Raw genomic sequence first — 20,880 nt, 5'->3', positions numbered from 1 at the left:
CTCACCTGAACACACTTAGACAGTGTCACTCTCACCTGAACACACCTGGACACAGTCACTCTCACCTGAACACACTTAGACAGTGTCACTCTCACCTGAACACACCTGGACACAGATACCCTCACCTGAACACACTTAGACAGTGTCACTCTCACCTGAACACACCTGGACACAGATACCCTCACCTGAACACACTTAGACAGTGTCACTCTCACCTGAACACACCTGGACACAGATACCCTCACCTGAACACACTTAGACAGTGTCACTCTCACCTGAACACACCTGGACACTGTCTGACCTCTTCAACTCAACACATCTGAACACACCTGGACACTGTCTCTCTCTCACCTGAATATTCCTAGACAGTCTGTCATCCTCACCTGAACACACCAGGATTCTATCACACTCACATGAACACACTGGGACACTATCTGTCACTCCTACAGTGACGCAGACAGTGTACACACCTGGACACTGTACACACCTGGACACTGTCAGTCAACCTCACATGTACACACCTGGACACTGTCATTCCCACCTGAACACACACCTGGACACTGCTTGAACACAATGAGGGCCTTTGTCCTCCCATTTCCATGGCAACTGTGTCCTAATTATCCTGTATGAGCAGGGGGTTCAGGAGGTCACCATTCTCTGCTTTCATTTCCGTCCACTGGTTCTGACAGAGACTCCTGAGCTTTGCTTGTATTCATGCCCCCATGCTGGAGCTGCACAGCTACGCTTCTCCTCTGTTCAGGTCTTCGGAGTGTGTATGAGTGCTGACATCGCAGTGGGAGGCTGACACTCACGATTAGAGCTCCTCTATGAAATCAGGATACTACACAGCGTTAACACACCACCTCAGTGCTCAGAGGTGAAGGGGTAGGTGAGGAGCTGAAGATAATAAGCATGCTTATACTTTTGTATTTATGTACTCAGGACTCACTGACTCATCGACTGAAGGAATCTCTATTTGATACGATTTGAATTCAGGGGTTACATGATCAGATTATTCATTCATTTCATCTTCAGTCACCAATTTATGCTGGATATTGAGTGCATCCTGGGAAAACTGTGTGTGTGAGACACCTGTCCATTCAGGGAACCATTCACACACACACACACACACACACACACACACACACATACACACTCATTGTACTATGAGGAGGCAACACTACCCTCTGCACCACCATTCCATCCTATGATGATGCCGTTAACTATTCTTTATGCATTTTGATGGATCTCAAGTTTATATTTCTACATCCTACATTATGAATTTTTCCTGTGTTACCCACTGCTTTTTATAAAACATAATATTTCATCCAAAATGAAAAAACGCTAGGTTAGTGTATTTCTATTAGGGCTTTCATAAAGAATTTCGCTGTTCAAACGCTATTTGAATTTCATAGCAGGTAGATGAATCTCAGGTAGTGTAATAAATGTAAAGCTAAATAATCACGACAAGACAACATTTCTGTGGGTAAATAAGTAAAAACAAATCTAAACCATTACAGTTTATGGTGAAATGATGTTATTGCCTTCTTGTTGTTTTCTTTGCTTATGAAAGCAACAGGATTTTCACCTTCTGTGATTTATTTGATATGAATGTACACCACCAGTCATAACTTTCTGAACATGTGGAGTGTTTTAATGGGTTTTATTACAGTTTGCACACTACTGGGAAAAATAAAGTGTCCCATCTAATACCTAAATCTTTGAATTTAAGGACTTCTTTATTGTCTGCTCTCAATCTCTAAACGAGTGTGTTATGCACTTGTCTGTCGAAGCTGAGATTTGTCTTAAAGTTGGTTATTAGACATTGTTGGCGTTTCTTGCAGGTAGATCGAGATTTTTTCCCATTAAAATAAAGTCACAAACATTTCTTAGTTCACTACTCAGATTTCTAATTGCAGGGTTTTGAAACAGAAGCTGTTTTTTTTTATTTAACCATAAATGCTTGACTAGAAGCGTATAGTGTTGCACTACGTCCTGTGGTGCTATAACATAAAATCAATAATACTCCAATGTAATATTTAAAGGAATTTGACAGCCTGAGGTGATAGTGTTTACTTTTTCAGTACTCTTGATGTTTTTCAGTTAAAAACCATTAATAAATAAGGTTCAATAATGATGTTTTGAGGAAACATTGTTGGAGACTGGATCATAATGCATCTAGGAACTGATTATTTTCCCATTCCTAATAAGCAGGTGTGTGAGTTGCTAGGGATATCTGTACACTAGCTAGTAGTATATATATATATATATAAAACTTGGACCAGCAATCCATCACATTGAGGAAGGAACAGCTCCTCTACTGTGACCAGACAAAACTTTATCTTGCACTGCAACTATTTTGCTTCCAGTGGGAGCACCAGAATTTGTCGAAATATGAGTGAAAGAAAAATAAGCATGTCTCTGATCCTTCTCAAGTACTGCTGCTTTGCTATGGTTGCTACGGTGATGCGATCAGACCTCGCCAAACTACCATGATGCAAATGTTTCCACAGTTCTTTGTGCACACTGGAAGTTTCTGCTTCATCTCAAGATTGTTCATGGATAAAAATCAAGACTGTAGACAGAGAAATTCATCTGTGCATAAACTCTGAATCGGGACAGAGGACAACACGGTATTAGCAGGTCATGGAGGCTTCGTACTGCTGTGGCCACAAAAAAAAGCGCCGCTGGGAAGAAAGGTTGCTGCTACACACAGCCCTGACAGCTTAATTAGCGCAGCTGCTAAAGATTTATTGGTTCAGCAATCAGTGCCTGCAGCTATGGCTCGCCTCAGGGGTGGATACACACGGCCATTATGATGCACTCAGTGGCCTGGTCAACCACAACACACACACACACACACACACACAGATTTGCCACAAAAATACTAACACACGAGTCATGTATAGACAATCTACATATACACAACCGCCAAAATATCACTGTGGGGATTTTACACAATTATGGAAATTGTGATTATCCATCCCTACTGATAATTATATATCATTTACTCCACAGTGCTGCTGAATTCTGGATTCTGATTGGTCAGAAGGCACTGAGTAATCTTCTACAACAGCAGTGTTGACTGCAAGGCAAATCTCAGGTTTATATTAATGCACTCATTCTAACAGGTTATCGTTTCTATAGTAGCCAACTACACAGGAACTTGTATGGTTTATTTAACATTTTGGAAGGAGTCTCCAGTGTCAGCGCTTTGTAAGAATCCTAGGTAAAGCTGTAACTGAAGTTTTCCGACATGCGAAAGTCTTCAGGATGGGGGGAAGATGTGCTTTCCAGTTTTTTAGTAACATTGTGCTGCTTTTTTTTTTGCATTTTATTAACTTTGAGAAAGAGAAAAAAAGAGGGAATGACTGGTTATATGGACTATATATTCATTGATTTGACTGAGCTTGTTTCATGGAAGTTCAACATTAAATGTAACTATTAACAGATAAAATGTACAATGTGTCATTCTTTAATAAATAAAGATTGTTATCATTAACAAATTGCTGTTTATATGTGGAATAAAACACTTCAGGATGTGCTGTTAATTGAAAATATTCAATGTTGGGGTGGTACCAGTAACTTCACTTCACAACGAGTCACATCACACAACACAACAGTTTTTGATTACTTTCCCATAACGACACACCCCCAAGTCTTTTATTCCTTACAAATTATACCTTTAGCAATATGAATATGAATATATACGTTTTACGAAATATTAGCACAAAGCATAGTTAGTGTTTTTATGGTGTGAGACTACAGCGGTTATGATACTTTCTCGATTTGGGAACTGAACTAGGACTCACTTAGGAAGTATACAATACTTCACTTTTTTTAGTCCATGGTTAAGTGTAACCATCCAAAGAGAGCGCATGAAGAAAGTAAAGCAGTAGGGTTTGATTTGAACTGATTAAACACTGTGTATTCAAAAGCTCCTTTGTTTTCGAGAAAAAAATACAGAACAGGAGTTTTTACACACCAGCACCATCACTGCACCACACCTCCATCTTTCTATACACAGTATGATACACAGTTACTATTCACATATACAGTACATCTGTCACACACCCTTCCCTTCCCTGGGAGGCCGCAGCATTGCATCAGCTCAGGCTGATTTAGGCTACGTGCAACTCCAGAGGAAAAAAAAAATCCAAACATAAATAAATAAGACACCCAACTTTAATTTAGACCAAGCTGTCTCTGGAAAAACAGCACCAAAAGCTACTGGACTCCAGGAGTATCGACTTATACGTCCAGCTCTTTTTCCAGTGTGCGTTCTAAAAGAGAAGGATGAGAGGAGATGGAAAATGAGAGAGACACGGAGAAGTTAAAGAGGACAGAGTGTGAGATGAGGAGTCTGTCAGGAGAGAAAAACAAGAGAAGACGAGTGAGCTTACACGGTCTGATTTTTCCTCAGAGAGTTGCCTACAGCAATCCGCTGCAGTTAAGGCCAATGCTGCCCCCTTGTGTCTGCTCGGAGTATTACACTCTCATACCTGCATCTCACAGCTGTATCTCACTGGACCTAACATCTGCATATACACACCACATAAGCTACGTTCTCTCAGGGTTTCCTCCGGGTTCTCCGGTTTCCTTCCACCTCCCAAGAACATGAACTGTCTATGCTAAATTGCCCCTAGGTGTGAATAAGTGTGTCATGTGCATAAAGGCCTGCAATGGACTGGCATCCCTCCAGGGTGTATTCCTGCCTCGTTCCCGGGATAGGCTCCAGATCCACCACGACCCTGAGCAGGGTAAAGAGTGATTTTTCTGGACTGCCTCATACCCCACACTTCACAAAGCATCAGAACACAGTTTAGAAGGAAACTAGCCTCTAATCTAGCCTCTAGTGTGACATTTAGCAGCATACAGAAGCTCCCAGTCACACCCAGTATTCCCAGGATAGGCTCCGGATCCATCCTGACCACATTAAAGTACTTAATACTTACTTACTGCAACTTTCACACATGCTTTATCACACATACACGGTCCATGGATGGTGCTGTGGGTGCTGTACGTACCTGAAGGAGCCTCCCCCAGGATCGTTCACTTTGTTCTTCTGAGCGCCTGAGAGCTGCACGCTGACCGCCGAGGGGCTTTTCCCCGCCTGCACCACCGGACTCTTCCCTACAGCACCTGAAGAAAGGGAGCAAGGGGATTATTAGGACACGTCCCAACACATCTGTGTCATGACAACACAACCTACAGCACTCTCTCTCTAATACTGTCTGTCTGTCTCCACCTTTCATCAGTTCCTGGATCCGTCTATATTTCTCTTTTTAGTGATGCACTGATCATTTTTTTTCAGACCGAGTACAAGTATGCGTAAATGTTTTTCGGTATTTGACAACACCGAAAAAAATAAAAATAACCTATTTAGTATTAATCAATCAGGGACGTCATGAATCATTTTATTTAGCTCTGTTTATGTTTCCCCGGTTTAAATAACAGCCATGAAAAGCGAACATGTGCGTGTTCTTGCATTTATGCTACAAGGCTCATTCTTTATAATGTTAGTGATTTGATTTTAAATGAAGTGCATTAACTAGCTAAATTAGCTATCATGGATCGAGTAGGGTCGGAAATGCGCTTCTGTACAGCTGTAAGCAAAACACTTTCTTGTTTTCATTGCATTCATTGTCAATGACAGACAATGCGGCTGATCATCAAGAACAACCTACTGGCTAAGAGATGTTATTTTCACCTACCTAGTGCTATCTGCAGACATTCTGTTCTTGCCTAGTCTGCATCATTGGTGCCGTTTGCTGCTAGTAATGAACTCTGAGTGCTTTATGAGTTTTATGATTAAAATGTTTTATCAGGTAGCACTGTATGGGTTTTTGTTTTTAAAGGCTTGTGCTGTATTTCACAGAATTTCATACATTAAAATGAATCTTATCAACACACAATCACTCAGTATCGATCACAATCACTGTATGGGTCTAACACGTAAGTATGTTCCATGTTATAAAAAACACTGGTTGTTACTTTATAACAGGAAGATGATGTAGTTTCTCCGCTTGATACTTTCACAGAGCAGTCTGCTTTGCTTTAACTGCCATCAGTAAGTGTGAAATACGTCCAGATCACTGTCGTTTCATGTTCTATTCAACAATGCGACAACGTGCACTAGTCTTGCGTCACATAGTATCGGATGTTGGCATCATAGCACGTTTTCAAATACGAGTAAATAAGCATGTTATCTGACCAATAACAGTATCCCTAGTTTTAAGTTTCTTATGCTGTTACCTGTAAGTTTATTTAAATGTACTTTTGTTTGATTTGTACTTACTTTCTTACTTTGTAGTAGTGAAAGAGGGCTATACAAATGAAACCTCTCTCGTCTGTTCACCTTTATTTTGCCTCAGACTCTTTTCTTTTTTGCAGCTCTCTCTCTCTCTCTGTCTAATTGTTCACATCTCTCTATATCTCTGTCACTAGCTACTGCACAATACATGGAATGTGTTAGACCCATACAGTGATTGTGATCCATAAAGAGTGGTTGTGTGTTGATAAGATTCATTTATTGTATGAAACTCTGTGAAATACAGCACAAGCCTGTAAAAACAAAAACCCATCCAGTGCTAAAAATCTCCAGTCAAGGATGTTCGGTCATCAGGAGCTCTCACCTGCCGCCCGCACTGTCTGCGTGATGACCACAGGCATCCGGACCTGGGCTCCTACCGTCCCTGTCCTCTTGATGTTCTACAGAGTGAGAGACAGAGCCAGAGACAAAGCAATTAACATGTAATGTAGTGACAATCTTCATAGAAATTTTACTGAAGAAGAGGCACCTATACAACTATCACATTATTTATATATATTTATATACATACATATACATATAAAAGAATGAATTGGTGATGAAAAAGTGCAGATATAGGTAGAAAACAACCAGGAGGAAGGAAAGGAAAAACAAAAGATAAACACAGAGGGAGAGAGGGCACATTAATAAGCAGGTCGTCCCCTCCGCTGGGCCCCTGGTGAGTCCCCCTGGGCCCTCATCCATCCTGCCCTGTTCTCTCAGACTGCATATGTCACTGCCTTGTTTTCCTGCACACTGCCGCAATATCACTACGCCTTCAGCGCCATCCCAAACCCAGCTCAGGGCCTCCGAGACGTGAAAATGCATTCGGCCCAGGAGCTGAGGGCTCACTGCAACACGACACAGTGAGGGAGGGAGTGAGACAAACTGCTAGTCGAGTCTGTCTCGTATTCATGCAGAAATGAGGAAGTATTTAACTAGAAACTGAGCAAGAGTCAGTCTACGGTTTAGAGCAGAGCATGTGAGGTTGACAGGTAATCAGCAATTAATTATAAAATCCCTGAAAGAATAAATTAGTCACAACTACACTGCAGAGCCTTGCTGTATACAGCAAATGCATTATGCACCTGGATGGAGGAACACAGTACACTTTTCAATACAGCTCTTTTACAAATCGCTCGTCCGATGCAGCTCGTAGAAGCCGTGAAATGTTTCCACACAGCCGACATTTTCACTACTCACCTGCTGCTCAAATTGTTCTGAAGATGTCTGTTATGAAGCAACAACCAGTGCTTTTTAAAACTTTATCATTTTTGATATGATCAGTGACTTTGGACAAAAACTGAATGTGCTATTGTTAATCATTTTCATGCATCTGATGTTAAATTCAGACCGGTTAATATAACAGTGTAATATTAATATCGTGATAAATTATGTTATGATATGCTTTTCTGAGATATTGTGAATAGTGTGATATCTTTATATATAATTTTTTTTTAATAAATTAAATTAAAACTGACTGGAAGCAGGTTTGCTCTGATTGGCTGGGAGAGAGAAAGTGCCTACCTGTGGCGGTGTAATGGTGCTGTTAGGTTGCCGGGGGGCATTGCCCGTGGTAACAGCCCCGGCAACGGCTCCTGCTGGAGACGCGGTGGTCTTAGGCTGCGGGGGCTGAATGAGCGACTGCTGACTGTTCAACAGGGACAAACGCAACGCTGGCAGGCTTTTCTACACACACACACGCACACACACACACACACACAGAGTGATATATATAAACAATATATGAAAAAAAATCATGACTAGTACTAAAAATTATAAACATAAACCAAAATCAAATAAACTTGTGATCTACCTGGTGTGTATGTACTACAGCTAAAAAGACTTCTGAAAGATTAAAATAAAAATTTTAAATGATTTCTAGTTGAGATACAAATATTCTTGACCCTATAGTTGGCTTGTATTTGTATGGCCTATATTACATGTTACAATGCTGTAATGCACCTTATAATCAGAAGTACATATATATTTGTGTGTGTTACTATACGTGTGTGTCCCTGTTTCAAGAGCTAAGCATGCTAACATGGCGTGACAGCGCGGATCATCAGTGTTGGTGGCCGCATGTGACACACATCATGATTGGCTAGACACGCCTGCGGGCTATTGGCTGGAGCCGCCGGAGGGAAGGAGCTGTCACAGCACAACCATGCAGGACTCAAAAATACACTGTGTGTGTGTTAGTGTTCGTATGAATGTTACCATATGTATTAGCGTGCACGCAATTAATGTCCAACACACACAGTATGCGAAAATGCTGCGTGTGTCACCTTGAGAAAAGGCACCAGGTAAGGCTGTGGTGATGACTTCAGCTCCGTCTGCAGCCGGCTGGTGAATTCCTCTGGTTCAATTTTAGCATCCTGAGACAACAAAAAGCCACACTATTTTACACACTAAATATCAAACATGGCACAGCAATGAACAGCACTACACATAATGACACACGAAGTGTGAAGTAAAAGGCGCACATATCTGACATTTTAGCACAATGTTAAAATTATTACAGCTTATTACTTTATTAACCCGACACAGCATTTTCCTAAAGTATACTGCACATGAGCCTCCAAATTCCAGCACTCTTACAAGAAAAGTTTCAGAAATAGCCCTTACTTCGCTGCCCCCTGCAGACTGATTATGTTACATATCAAAATCTATTTAATAACCATTTGGTATTTCCAGGGTTTGGGTTGAAGGTGTGAGAAAAATCGAGTCAGAGGTTAAATTCATTTGACAGCATACTTTTATTTAAATAAAGTAAAATAATTACATTTTAATATTTAATAATTTTTAAAAATTATTAAATAAAATTTCCAATGTGTTTTATTCTGTAAATGCATGTTACGTTGTTCAATATAGCAAGAAACCCTTCAGCTTTTACTTTTCACATAGCCACATAGCCCGGACAACTTCAGATAGTTGTCATGGTTACAAGAGGATGCTAGTATTGAAGATGCTTGGAGATTGTCACTTAATCACCTAACTGAAGGGACTGACAGTACATCATTAACCGAGGTAATGTCCGTGATCTGTTGGGACTCACCAGAAGGTCCTGCACCAGTGCTTTCACGTTCCGGGACGTCTCCGGTGAGGGGGAATTATGGGATGCAAGTTTGATCAATGTTGCCAGGAAGTTCTTACACTTTTTCACATTCTCTTGCATTTCCTAAAGAAGACGGAATGTGCTTTAATGCCATGACACAATGCATGTTTCTGTGTGTGTGTGTGTGTGTGTGTGTGTGTGTGTGTGTGTGGAAAAAGTCATGCTAACGCCCTGCTGCACGTACACTGGAGTGACTATGAGTGTGTAAGTCTTTGAGACAGTTCCCAGCTGTGTTAATCCATGTGTCTGTGTGCCTTCTGGAAGCTCTGTGTGTATGTGTGTGTGTGTTTGTGTGCCTGTGGACTAACAAGCAAAGAGTGATACCAAGGGCCAATTCATCACTCAGACAGAGAAAGAGATGTGAGAAAGAGTGAATAAGAAAGTCTGAAGAAACACAATGCCAAGATTTGAACCTGGGAGATGACGGTTGCTCCGGGGGCAGGGCCAGCTGCGGTGGGTGGAGCCAGGGTGGGCCCCTGGGGGGCCAGAGCTGCAGGGTGCTGCTGGGGCGTTGTCACTGCCAAAGGCGCCCTCTGGAGGACAACGAGAGAGAGAGAAAACAGACAGAGAGATAAACAGGAGCTGACATACACTGAGCCTCCAGCAAGGCCACACACTACAGATGAGAGGCACATCCACTGTCACATCACATGTCCCCAGAGCACACACACACACACACAGAGCGAGAGAGAGAGAGAGAGAGAGAGAGAGAGAGAGGGAGAAAGTTGGACTGGAGGAAGACGAATTACTAGCTGTAACTTATTATATTGTGAATAAATGAGGTTCACATGTCTTCCTAGTCACATGTCTTCTAATAGATTAGAACGAAATGAAAAGCTAAATCTGGAGGAACAGAAAGAAAAAATACAAACAGAGAATAAACTCTAGATGAACAGATGAGAGATTAAGAGTTAGAGAGAAACATATTTAGCGTTAGTTTTCAACTTGTGTTTTCACTAAAAACGATATTAATATCCAAATTTAAAAGTCATAACTTGAAGACAGTTATTGTATACATATGAATCAATATTCACATTATTTATTTTACAGTGGTGCGGCGAGTAGCGTTGCCTCACAGCTCCAGGGTCTCCGCTTCGATCCTGAGCTCAGGTTAATGTCTGTGTGGAGTTTCACATGTTCTCCCCGTGTCTGTGTGGGTTCCTCTGGGTTCTCTGGTTTCCTCCTACCTCCCAAAGCCATTACAGGTGGAATGGTGTTGCTAACGTGCCCCTAGGTGTGAATGTGTGTGTGCATGGTGCCCTGAGGTGGACTGGTGTTCCCTCCAGGGTGTGTTCTCGCCTCACGCCTAGTGTTCCTGGGATAGGCACCAGATCCAACATGACCCTGACCAGGATAAAGCACTTACTGATGATGAATAAGTGAATGGTTATAGTGGATACAGAAAATAAAGGAATGTGTAAAGAACTGAAAACCTCAGTGCTTTGCTTGTAGATTACTTTGAGAAGATAATCAGGATTATTTTAATTGATTAGCTGATTATTTTAACCTCCATTCTACGAAGAGCTTATTGGGCAGCTCCTCCTCTAATCAGCTGCATTGTGGCTGGTGTATCGCTGATTAGCAGTGTCACTGTTTACACTCCTATAATAATTATAATCATATTTCTAACTGTTATTGCGGTTCTGTCCTGTGGAGAGATTTTGTGTTCAGTCATAAGAGCCACTAAAAGCTCGAGAACCTCTGGGATAACGTGACAGACAGATACGGAAAAAGACAGAGAGACGTAGAAACAGTGTGTATAGAAAATAGGGAAGAGATAAAGAAAGAGGAATAAAGGGAGAGACTGAGAGACAGGAGTACACACAGGAAGTGCTCACAGTAAGGGCAGGAGTGGTAGTAGTAGTAGCAGTAGTAGTAGTAGCAGTACTAGTAGTAGTAGTAGTAGTAGTAGTAGTAGAAGAAGAAGTGCAGGTCTGAGGAGCAGGACTCAGGGTTTGGGACTGAACCACTTTATTCTGGACAGCAGGAGTGGCCCGAGAGGCCTGGACCGAGACGGGAGACTGCAGCCAGGAGAGGAGGAAGAGGGAGAGGAAGAAGAAGCAGACAGGGAAGAAAAGGGTAAAGGAAAAAAAGGGCTGAAAATTATCAGTCCTGAATTAAACCCCAGCAGCAAGAGACAGGAATCCTACCAATCTATCAACTTCCAATTTGTTACATTTGTTATTGACAGAGAAACAGGGAAATAGTCATTATATTAGTTTACATTTATATATATATATATATATATATATATATATATATATATATATATATATATGTACACACATACATAAAAAGTTAATAGATCAATAAGTTCCAGCCCTGAGAGATGCATACACACAAAATCAAGGATGGTAAGACGTGCTCTCCCTCTCTCTCTCTCTCTCTCTCTCTCTCTCTTTCTCTCTGTATGTAAGAGTGTAGGAAAGACAGCACACCCTGAGGAAGCCACAGACAAGGAAGAGCTTTGGGCAATTAAACACACACATACACACATAAACACACACACACACTTCACATCACACCACATCTCTCACTTAGAACTGAAGGAGCTTTTGGCTTTTTAAAATCAGGCAGCTGGATGATGAATGATTTAACACGTTCAGAAAGACGCATGAGAGTCAGGGAAAGTTACAGTTACGGGAAAATGAATCTAAAATTAAATAGAGCTTTGCCTGTACCTGGTATAAAATATATTATGTTATTATATAATGGAGTGGCATGATTATTAATTCTTACTATCTAGCAGTACAGTAACTCAAAGTACTGGTAGTAGTCGACTAGTCGTCTTTTCCATAATTAAAGGAAAAGCTGATTCAGGACATCACTATTTTAAGTAATAAAGGTTTGGATTTAAGGTTGTATTTAAAGCAATACCATAAAAAAAAACACTTTACGTCCTTAAAGTAATAGTTACGTCTTACACTTAATTGAACTGAATATCAGTTAAGTTGCCCTGGATAAGGATGACGTCTTGATGCTCTAGACGTAAAGATAAAACTAAAAAGAACTATTTCCCACCATTTTTAAAAAAATTTTTTTACATATAATATGTAATAATATTACTTTAATGATGATCAATAGAAATAAACGTGCAATGCTGCCACCTTGTGGCAAAAGATCATAAATTTACTGAGGAAAGAAATGTCCGGAGACAATTCAGGAAAAATGGACATTTCATAAATGCGGGTGATTTTTAAAATAAGATCTTTGTAGCTCTAAGACACAACTATAAAAGTGTGTATTTCATAATGAACATATTCAGTATGCTGCTGTTTCTTTTATAAGAGATATTAAAGGCATCCCACTTAAAGGATAGTGAAATAATAGAAATGTGATGACTTTTAAAGGTCCCATATGAGAGTCATAAAATAAGTATCTTATTATATACACTTTTATATACATTTTTATTTTTAATCAGTAATGTAGGTAAACTGCTGTCACTGTGAATTAGAATAAGAGCAGACCAGAATTATTTTTTTCTTCCTGCAGGTGAGAACACGTTCACCATTAATCAAACAAGATGAATAGGGACTACACTTAGTAAGTGTAAGCGCTAATACTGTGATTAATTATATTCTAACAGGTAGAAGGTGATAAGCAAAACTTCTATGAAATATTAATCACCTCATTAAAATCAGAGACGGGGAGAGAAAGGACAGGGACAGCGATTACGGAGAGTTGAAAAATGGGGTCGAGATCTGTATTAATAAACTAAACCTCGCAGCGTAAAGACACACTGGCTACATTTATGTGAAGACTAATAATCTGTTAATAATCCAACTGACAGCTCAATGGAAGACAAATAAATGTTCATGTACACACCTCAATCAGAATAAAATAAACCAGGACAATTTGAGCAAAATTCCTTGACAGCTTCAGTGAAGGAGGTGTGGTCTCTCTGTCTGTCTGTCACAGTGAAGGAGGCGTGGCCTCTCTGTCAGTCACAGTGAAGGAGGCGTGGCCTCTCTGTCTGTCAGTCACAGTGAAGGAGGCGTGGGCTCTCTGTCTGTCAGTCACAGTGAAGGAGGCATGGCCTCTCTGTCAGTCACAGTGAAGGAGGCGTGGCCTCTCTGTCTGTCTGTCACAGTGAAGGAGGCGTGGCCTCTCTGTCAGTCACAGTGAAGGAGGCGTGGCCTCTCTGTCTGTCTGTCACAGTGAAGGAGGCGTGGTCTCTCTGTCTGTCAGTCACAGTGAAGGAGGCGTGGTCTCTCTGTCTGTCAGTCACAGTGTAGGAGGCGTGGCCTCTGTATCTGTCAGTGCTAATGAAAGAGGCGTGGTCTTTCTGTCTGTCAGTCACAGTGAACGAGGCGTGGTCTCTCTGTCCGTCAGTCACAGTGAAGGAGGTGTAGCCTCTCTGTCAGTCCTAGTGAAAGAGGCGTGGTCTCTCTGTCTGTCAGTCACAGTGAAGAAGGTGTGGCCTGAGTGTAGGTGTGGAATGTGTGAGCGTGCATGTGTGTATACCTGTGGGGTGGTGACTCTGAAGGTGGCTGTAGTGGTGGGGGCAGCGGGTCGGGGCGAGAGGGCGCTCTGGGCCTGCGCTTGAGCCAGTGCTTGCTGCGGAACCATCATCAACTGACCCAGCTCTGTCCGCACCAACACCATGCCTACAAAACAGACACACACACAATTACAAACGTATTAGCCATAAAATCCACATAATGAATTTAGATCAGATCCGGCCACACCAACAGAACCACACGCTCAGCCAGGGTCTGATATCACTCGCCACAAGAGACGCAAACACAATACTTCACTGAGAGAACCACATGCACCACTGTTAACTGCGCTTGATTGGATAGACATGTTTGTGATTTTGCCAGCAGACACTGCCTCTTGCGTTGGGGAAAAGTTTTTTGTCCACTGATACTAGCCAAGTCTCTTAGGAACACACTTAAAACAGAAAGGGTCATAAACCTTCATCATCGTAGCGCCTACATAAGGAGCACATTAGCAAGAGAAAGAAAGTAAAACCATTCAGAAGAGTGTGATTACAATATCAGCTACAGGTACAAAGCCTCTGAGCTGTATGACTGTTTGAGCTGTATGAATGAGTTGTATGAAGTTTCTTAATTCATGTTTCTTAATCATCTAATGTTAGATGCTGCCAAATAAATCCAAAATAATGAGGAACTATATATACTCAATACATGCACATACTGTAAGGTCATATGACCATGTGTGACGCAATCATCCGGGTCCGAAGACAAAAACAATCCGACAGAAATTTGTCCTTCTCATGGTGGTTTAATTTAAAATGCTTTATCACATTGGAGATAAAACCTCTGAAGAGAAGCTAATGAATGACAGTCATATGAGTTATATTAGTTTGTATTGTTACCCAGTTGTTGTGTTGTTTAGCTAAAGACGAAGGTGGAGACGTGTGGAGCGTTCTCCTACGTAGCGGTGAGGAGCAATCTCCTTCACCTGGTAATCAGTGCCTGCGACAGGCACACAGATGTGCACAATCACGTTTTGTTTTTATCCTCATAATATAATGCTTCTGTAATATTGAGGAAAAATAAGGAGATAATTATATCTTCAGATGCACAAATACTTTCCCAAACTGCGTTTTACCTGTACACCACTGGTTTCGTTATTATTTAGTCACGCTTTTTAAGTACACGTTACGCAGTTTGGGATGCAGCCTTGAAATGTGTATAAGTGTGTGTACGCTCTGACGTGAGATTAATCCACATGGTGGAAGAACAGCGCAGCACATCACATGTTACGAAAAAGTTTGCAATCATATTAGCATTTTTCTTCCAGAGACAGCTAAAAAAACAAAAGCAGTTTAGATATGGAGAACAGACCGTTAAATCCCAAACCAACTGGTTTACTGATTTACTGATTTACTCCCTCAGCAGGAAGTGCAGTTTCAATACGAGTCATGCAGTAGTAGTACACCAACACAACCAGACATTAAGAGTCTTCATTCTGAACCCTGAGTTCACACCAACAAGTGACAACCACAGTTTTATCTTTTCTCAGTTTAATTACATTGTTATAACACAGAAGTTCCCAAACTTTTTGGGTAGACAACCTCAAATGGCCTTTATGAATCTTCTGTGACCCACGTACACTCTTCGATATGAAATATGAAACAAACATGGCTTGACTGAATGCGACTCCCAGTAACATTTCAAAATCTGGTTGCATATAAATTTGCAAAATAAATGAATGGAATGAAAGAGGAGATTGAGTTTCTCTCATGGCCCCATTTCTAACTCAAACCGCCCCACGTGGGGTCGCGACCCCTAGTTTGGGAAACTCTGTTGTAGCCTTTGTCGACTTATTAACAAAGGCTGTTACAGTGTCTCAGTTAGTCACTGTGTTGGATCAGACGCTTAATCCTACAACGTACAGCTGGGCAACATGACGACTTAATATCAATACTATGAACAGTTTTATCACAATAAATTTTTCCGAGATATTGTGGATATCATGATACCTTTTAATTATTACATTTTTTAATCATTTACAAACTAATGTGATTTTTTACAGGCCTTTTATTTTTACGGATTTAACAGCAATTTTTAAATCTGTATTTTTTAAATTCAGTAATGTTTTCCCTCTTTTCAGTGTCAATTATTTATTTATATATTATTTATTTATTTATTTATTTATTTTAAAAAAATGTATTATATATTATTTTATATAAACATTTTTTTAAACATTAAATAAATCATCCAACAATGAAAGAAAAACGTCATTGCACTGCAGTTTTATCTTTTCTGGGGTTTAATTACATTGTTATAGCGTCTGTCAAATAATTAAAAATAATAAAATGATTAATTACATTAACATTATGTTAAATAATAATTAGATCAATTTGTGTAATAGCTCCTTAATATTATTTATAGTTTTTGTGGTGAATTTCTTACCCACTGTGTAAAGACGAATGAATGATGTTTGTATTTTTTTTAGTTTCTACTAGTTTCTACTTTTTTTTTTCCTCCATTTTCCATTATCATGAATATGCTGAAGAAAGCTCCGCCCCTTTTAATCCCCCTTTTTTAAGCCACAAAGATCTTTCACACGGTTGCGTGTGTATGAGCACATGGTCAGTGAGTGTGTACTCATGGTCCTCCTACAACTTTCTAACACTTATTTATCGTCAGTTGCTGAAAACGTGTTGCACGTGTATCACTCGGATTAAACTCTGCCTCAAATAAATAAAAGCATCTAACAATAAATAAATTACGGATGTACTGATCGCATTTTTTCCCGTTTGGATACAATAACAATACCAGAGATATCAGTGAATAGCTGCCAATATTCGACACCGTGCCAACACTTGACACGCTCTTGGTACGTGAGTCGACTCTCTGTACGCTTCTGTTGCACGTGAGGTCACGTGTATTCGTGTACACGTCATTCACTCATTCATTCATCCATCTCCAGTAAACACTTCATCCCGGTCAGGGTGGTGGTGGATCCGGAGCTTCCTGGATGAAAAGAAACCGGGAGGAAACCCAGACAGACATGCACGGACACTCCACACACACACACACACACACACACACACACACACGTTGTATCGTATATAATATATCAATGGACTGGTACCAAACCAGCGCCTCAGTCTGTCAGTGTTGTATTGGAACGTCACTAGAATAAATGTGAAGCTCACACCGAGACGTTCTCACCTTGCGGGATGGTAAATCCTGGCGGAAGCTGGATCGTCGCCTGCTGTTGTGGCGGTCTGACGATCAGCTGCGGAGCCGTGATCCTCTGCGGTGGAGCTGCAGGTCGAGGCTGAGGTTGGAGTTGAGGCTGGGTTTGGGTTTGAGGTTGGGATTGAGGTTGGGATTGTGTTTGAGGTTGAAGTGTGGATTGATGCTGCAGCTGGGATTGCGTTTGAGGCTGGAGTTGGGATGGAGATTGAAGCTGAGCTTGAGGTTGGGATATGGTTTGAGGTTGAGACTGAGTTTGGGATTGAGGTTGGGATTGAGTTTGGGATTGAGTTTGGGATTGATTTTGGGATTGAGTTTGGGATTGAGGCTGCGACTGAGGTTGGGATTGAGGTTGGGATTTAGGTTGTGATATGGTTTGAGTTTGAGATTTCGGTTGGGATTGGGACTGAGGCTGGGACTGAAGCTGGGACTGAAGCTGGGATTGGATTTGAGATTTAGGCTGAGATTGGATTTGAGATTTAGGCTGGGATTGGATTTGAGATTTAGGCTGGGATTGGGACTGAGGCTGGGACTGGGTCACTGCGATGCACACCGCACCCGGGACCGAGTTCACACTCCCCGGCTCAACCTGCTGCACATCTGCTTTGGTCTTGTCCTCGCCGCTCTGCGCGCTCTCTGCGTTCTTGCCGTGGTTCACGCGCCCTTGCTGGATGAGCGCCGACACGCTCGTGCCGTTCCTGCCCTGAGCGATGCTGGCCACGATGTGACTCGGGAGTCGGTGCAGCGCGATCGTGGGTGTCCCTTTATCCAGCGCGACGGACCGGCTCGCGCTGGACACGGTGTACGTGGTGGAGTTGGCGCGCGCCATCGCCATGGAAACCGCGGCCCCGGCGCTGGACGGCGAGTTGCTGCTGACGGAGGAGGTCGCAGCGCCGTTCACACTCCGAGACGCAGCGCTGCCCCGCGCGCCGCCGCGCTTCTTCCGCGTGCCGTAATGCCGCGGCGTCTCCATGGAGCCCGAGCCTGCTGCTGCTCCTGCTCTGCGGCCGGCGGCGCTAACGCTAGCCGCGGGAGAAGTTGCTCCATCCTGCGCGCACACGCCGCTAATCTTAGCCGAAGATGATGGTGAGGAGGAGGAGGATGGGGATGGGGATGAGGAGGAGGAGGAGTGGGAACGAGATCCGCTCGTACTCGCCTTCACGCAGCTCTCCGGAGAAGCCGCTCTGCCCGCCGGGGTGATCTCGGCGGGATCTGAGCCTCGCTCCGTCCCGGCTTTATGCTGTTGATGATGATGATGATGATGATGATGTTGTTGTTGCTGCTCGGATGTAGTATTAGCCCGAGAAGCTAACGCTTTTCCTATGTGCTGCTTGGCGCCGCCGGACTTGTTTCCGCTCCGACCGACGAGCTGCGACTCCAGCGAGCCCACCAGGTCGCTCACCGCCTTCTCATCCACCTCGGAGAACAGCATATCTTCCAGAGGGTCGGAGGCGCCCGCCATCTTTGAGGGGAGCCTTGTCTAAATTGAACGGGGGGCGGGGCGCCAAAGGCGCAGTGCGCATGCGTGTTGCTATGCATTGTGGGAATGGGCTGTGACGTCAAATGGGGTTTCATTTTGCTTACTGTGTACCTTCTGATGCTGCTAAATAAAATGTAAACATTTCAGATATTTAAGCAGCAGAATACATGCGTTATAAATGCTTTATGAATGTGTAGTAATTGTTTTCAATCCTTTTAACTTCACATTTTCACAAAGCTTCATATTTAGCCAGGTTTCACCTTGTACAATTTGCCTTAACTGCTGCTTTTCGTATTAAAATTAGTCTTCAGTTCAGCAAAAAAGACACTGAACAAAATATTTCTGGTTTTGACCAACATTCAAACTTGTAATAAAGCTTATTCTCTTCTTAACATCCTTGAGCACTTTGTTCTGATTTATACTCAGTTCAGTATACTCTAATGTGCTCTGAATTATTAGGGGTCCAAGCACCAAAGGGGCTGGAACGGTATTGTATTTGCTAGGATTTTTCTTATTATTACTTATTAATCATTATTATTACTCTACTTCTGTCCTAAAACGAATTGTGCAGACTCAGCTGTAGGTCATTCAGATGTGAAACATGGCCAGTAGGTACTACTCCATCCAGCTGCTCGAGCGAGCGAGATGGGCCAGATCAGACTGATGGTGGCGCTATATGCTGCCTTCACGTGCTAACAGAACGATCCTACTTCCCACTTCTGAAGCCATAATTACAAGCATGTCGTGTTCACATGCTTTGTTGTCGGAAAGGACATGAAACATGGATGATGAGAAGGGTGCTTGGGCCCCGCATCGTCTTCTTCCACACTCATAACATTTTACTACTCAAAGGCCAGCTTCATGCATACATATTTCTTTTTTCTTTTTTCTTATACTTTTATTCTGACACTATTACACATATTACTCAGTGAGCTAGCTTGGTCAAATACAAGCTATTTTCACAATGTAAAAATGTATAACATGCATAGAATTGTTGCTGATATAGTATATAAATGAATAAGACCAAAATGCCAAGCGCTAACAATTATAGCTGCATTTAGAAAAATGAACAAAACCTGTCATTCAGTACAGAAACTGGACTCTCCGCCATGTTGAAAGTTTAGGACTCGTCCCATCTCGGAAACTCAGGTATTAATAGTTTCCAAGTCATAATTACGACTTTGAGGGGTCATTCATGTGCGACTTCCTAGTGGGAAACTCGTATTTACGATCATTCTGATAACATGTGAAGGCAGCAGTAGTGCAGTGTTTTAAGTTTTGGCACATTTCTTGTGAAGTGTGACTTGTACTATGAAATGTAGTGGATGTTTAATTATGACTGGGTTACGTAAAACACAGCCAGTAAGCTTTCAGCAGGCGTTTCACATGTTTAGCACTGGTCACAAAACCTGAACAGTACATTCATCAATGTTCTTTTTAACATTACATCTAGCTTTGCGAGGACTTTGAGAAGGGTGCTTGGGCCCCGCAGAGTCTTCTTCCACACTCATACCATTTTACTACTCAAAGACCTTGTAAGGTTTTTTTGTATTTTTCCCCCAAGTTCTGCTCTTATTTTAGTCTAGGTCTATTTTTAATATTTTAATCTTTGTTTATCTGTCTGTCTGTCTATCTATGTATCTATCCGTCTATCTATCTATCATGCATTTTACGTTAAAGTAGTTGTTCGTTCACTAATTTCTCAGTTTTATAACTGCAAGGATCCAAAAGCCATTGAAAGGATATGAAAGAGGTTGGACACAGTTATAAAAGCAAAATATCATATTCAGAAAAGAAACTTCTGATCTGATTAAGTTTTTTCACTTTTAATATTCAAACTTACACTGTTTGACCATTTTTGTTATTTGTGATCCAGGAACATATGTGGAACCTGAAACACTAGCTGTTTGTTGCTATAATTTCATATCTTTGTCTTGTTCATTCTGTCCTATAGAACATTTTCGTAAAGGCTATATGAGGACGCAGAGGCACCTTCACAGACCAGTGATGCTGCAGTGGGCAACATAAAGAACCCGATTCAAAAAAGGCTTCAAACCAATTTAAGAAACCTTTTCATGCTTTGATTCACACTTGAATTAGTTCAAGGGCACAGTACCAATGCGGCGGAAGGTACCAATGCATACCTGATGTGTTAAATCCTGCAGAACAGAACATCCTCTGTAGCATTTAACACATGAGGTAGTAGGCTTATAACAATAAATTACATATGAATTGTCATCAAAATCAATAAGCAGTTAACAGCTCCTAAGGGAAACTGCTTCTCTGATAGATAATG

At 41.7% G+C, this 20,880-nt stretch overlaps 1 protein-coding gene across 3 annotated transcripts in view; it reads right to left on the bottom strand.

Moving 5' to 3' along the window:
* Window positions 1-18,589, bottom strand: part of LOC113534608 (transcription initiation factor TFIID subunit 4B) — an 85,698-nt gene extending 67,109 nt beyond the window's left edge. For 2 of the 3 annotated variants that reach the window (XM_053234916.1, XM_053234918.1), the window contains exons 1-9: window positions 17,078-18,589; window positions 13,893-14,035; window positions 11,267-11,449; window positions 9,842-9,961; window positions 9,369-9,491; window positions 8,599-8,688; window positions 7,838-7,999; window positions 6,636-6,711; window positions 5,028-5,142 (exon numbers count right to left, since the gene is read on the bottom strand). In XM_053234916.1, the coding sequence (XP_053090891.1) occupies window positions 5,028-5,142; window positions 6,636-6,711; window positions 7,838-7,999; window positions 8,599-8,688; window positions 9,369-9,491; window positions 9,842-9,961; window positions 11,267-11,449; window positions 13,893-14,035; window positions 17,078-18,566 (2,501 nt within the window). In that variant the 5' untranslated portion in view covers window positions 18,567-18,589. The remainder of the gene's footprint in view (window positions 1-5,027; window positions 5,143-6,635; window positions 6,712-7,837; window positions 8,000-8,598; window positions 8,689-9,368; window positions 9,492-9,841; window positions 9,962-11,266; window positions 11,450-13,892; window positions 14,036-17,077) is intronic. The other variant, XM_053234917.1, reaches the window with a different exon arrangement.
* Between the last annotated feature and the right edge of the window lie 2,291 nt (window positions 18,590-20,880).

This window comes from Pangasianodon hypophthalmus, chromosome 6, assembly GCF_027358585.1.
Source record: "Pangasianodon hypophthalmus isolate fPanHyp1 chromosome 6, fPanHyp1.pri, whole genome shotgun sequence".
Lineage (NCBI taxonomy): Eukaryota > Metazoa > Chordata > Actinopteri > Siluriformes > Pangasiidae > Pangasianodon > Pangasianodon hypophthalmus.
This window is presented reverse-complemented; position numbering and strand designations above follow the sequence as displayed.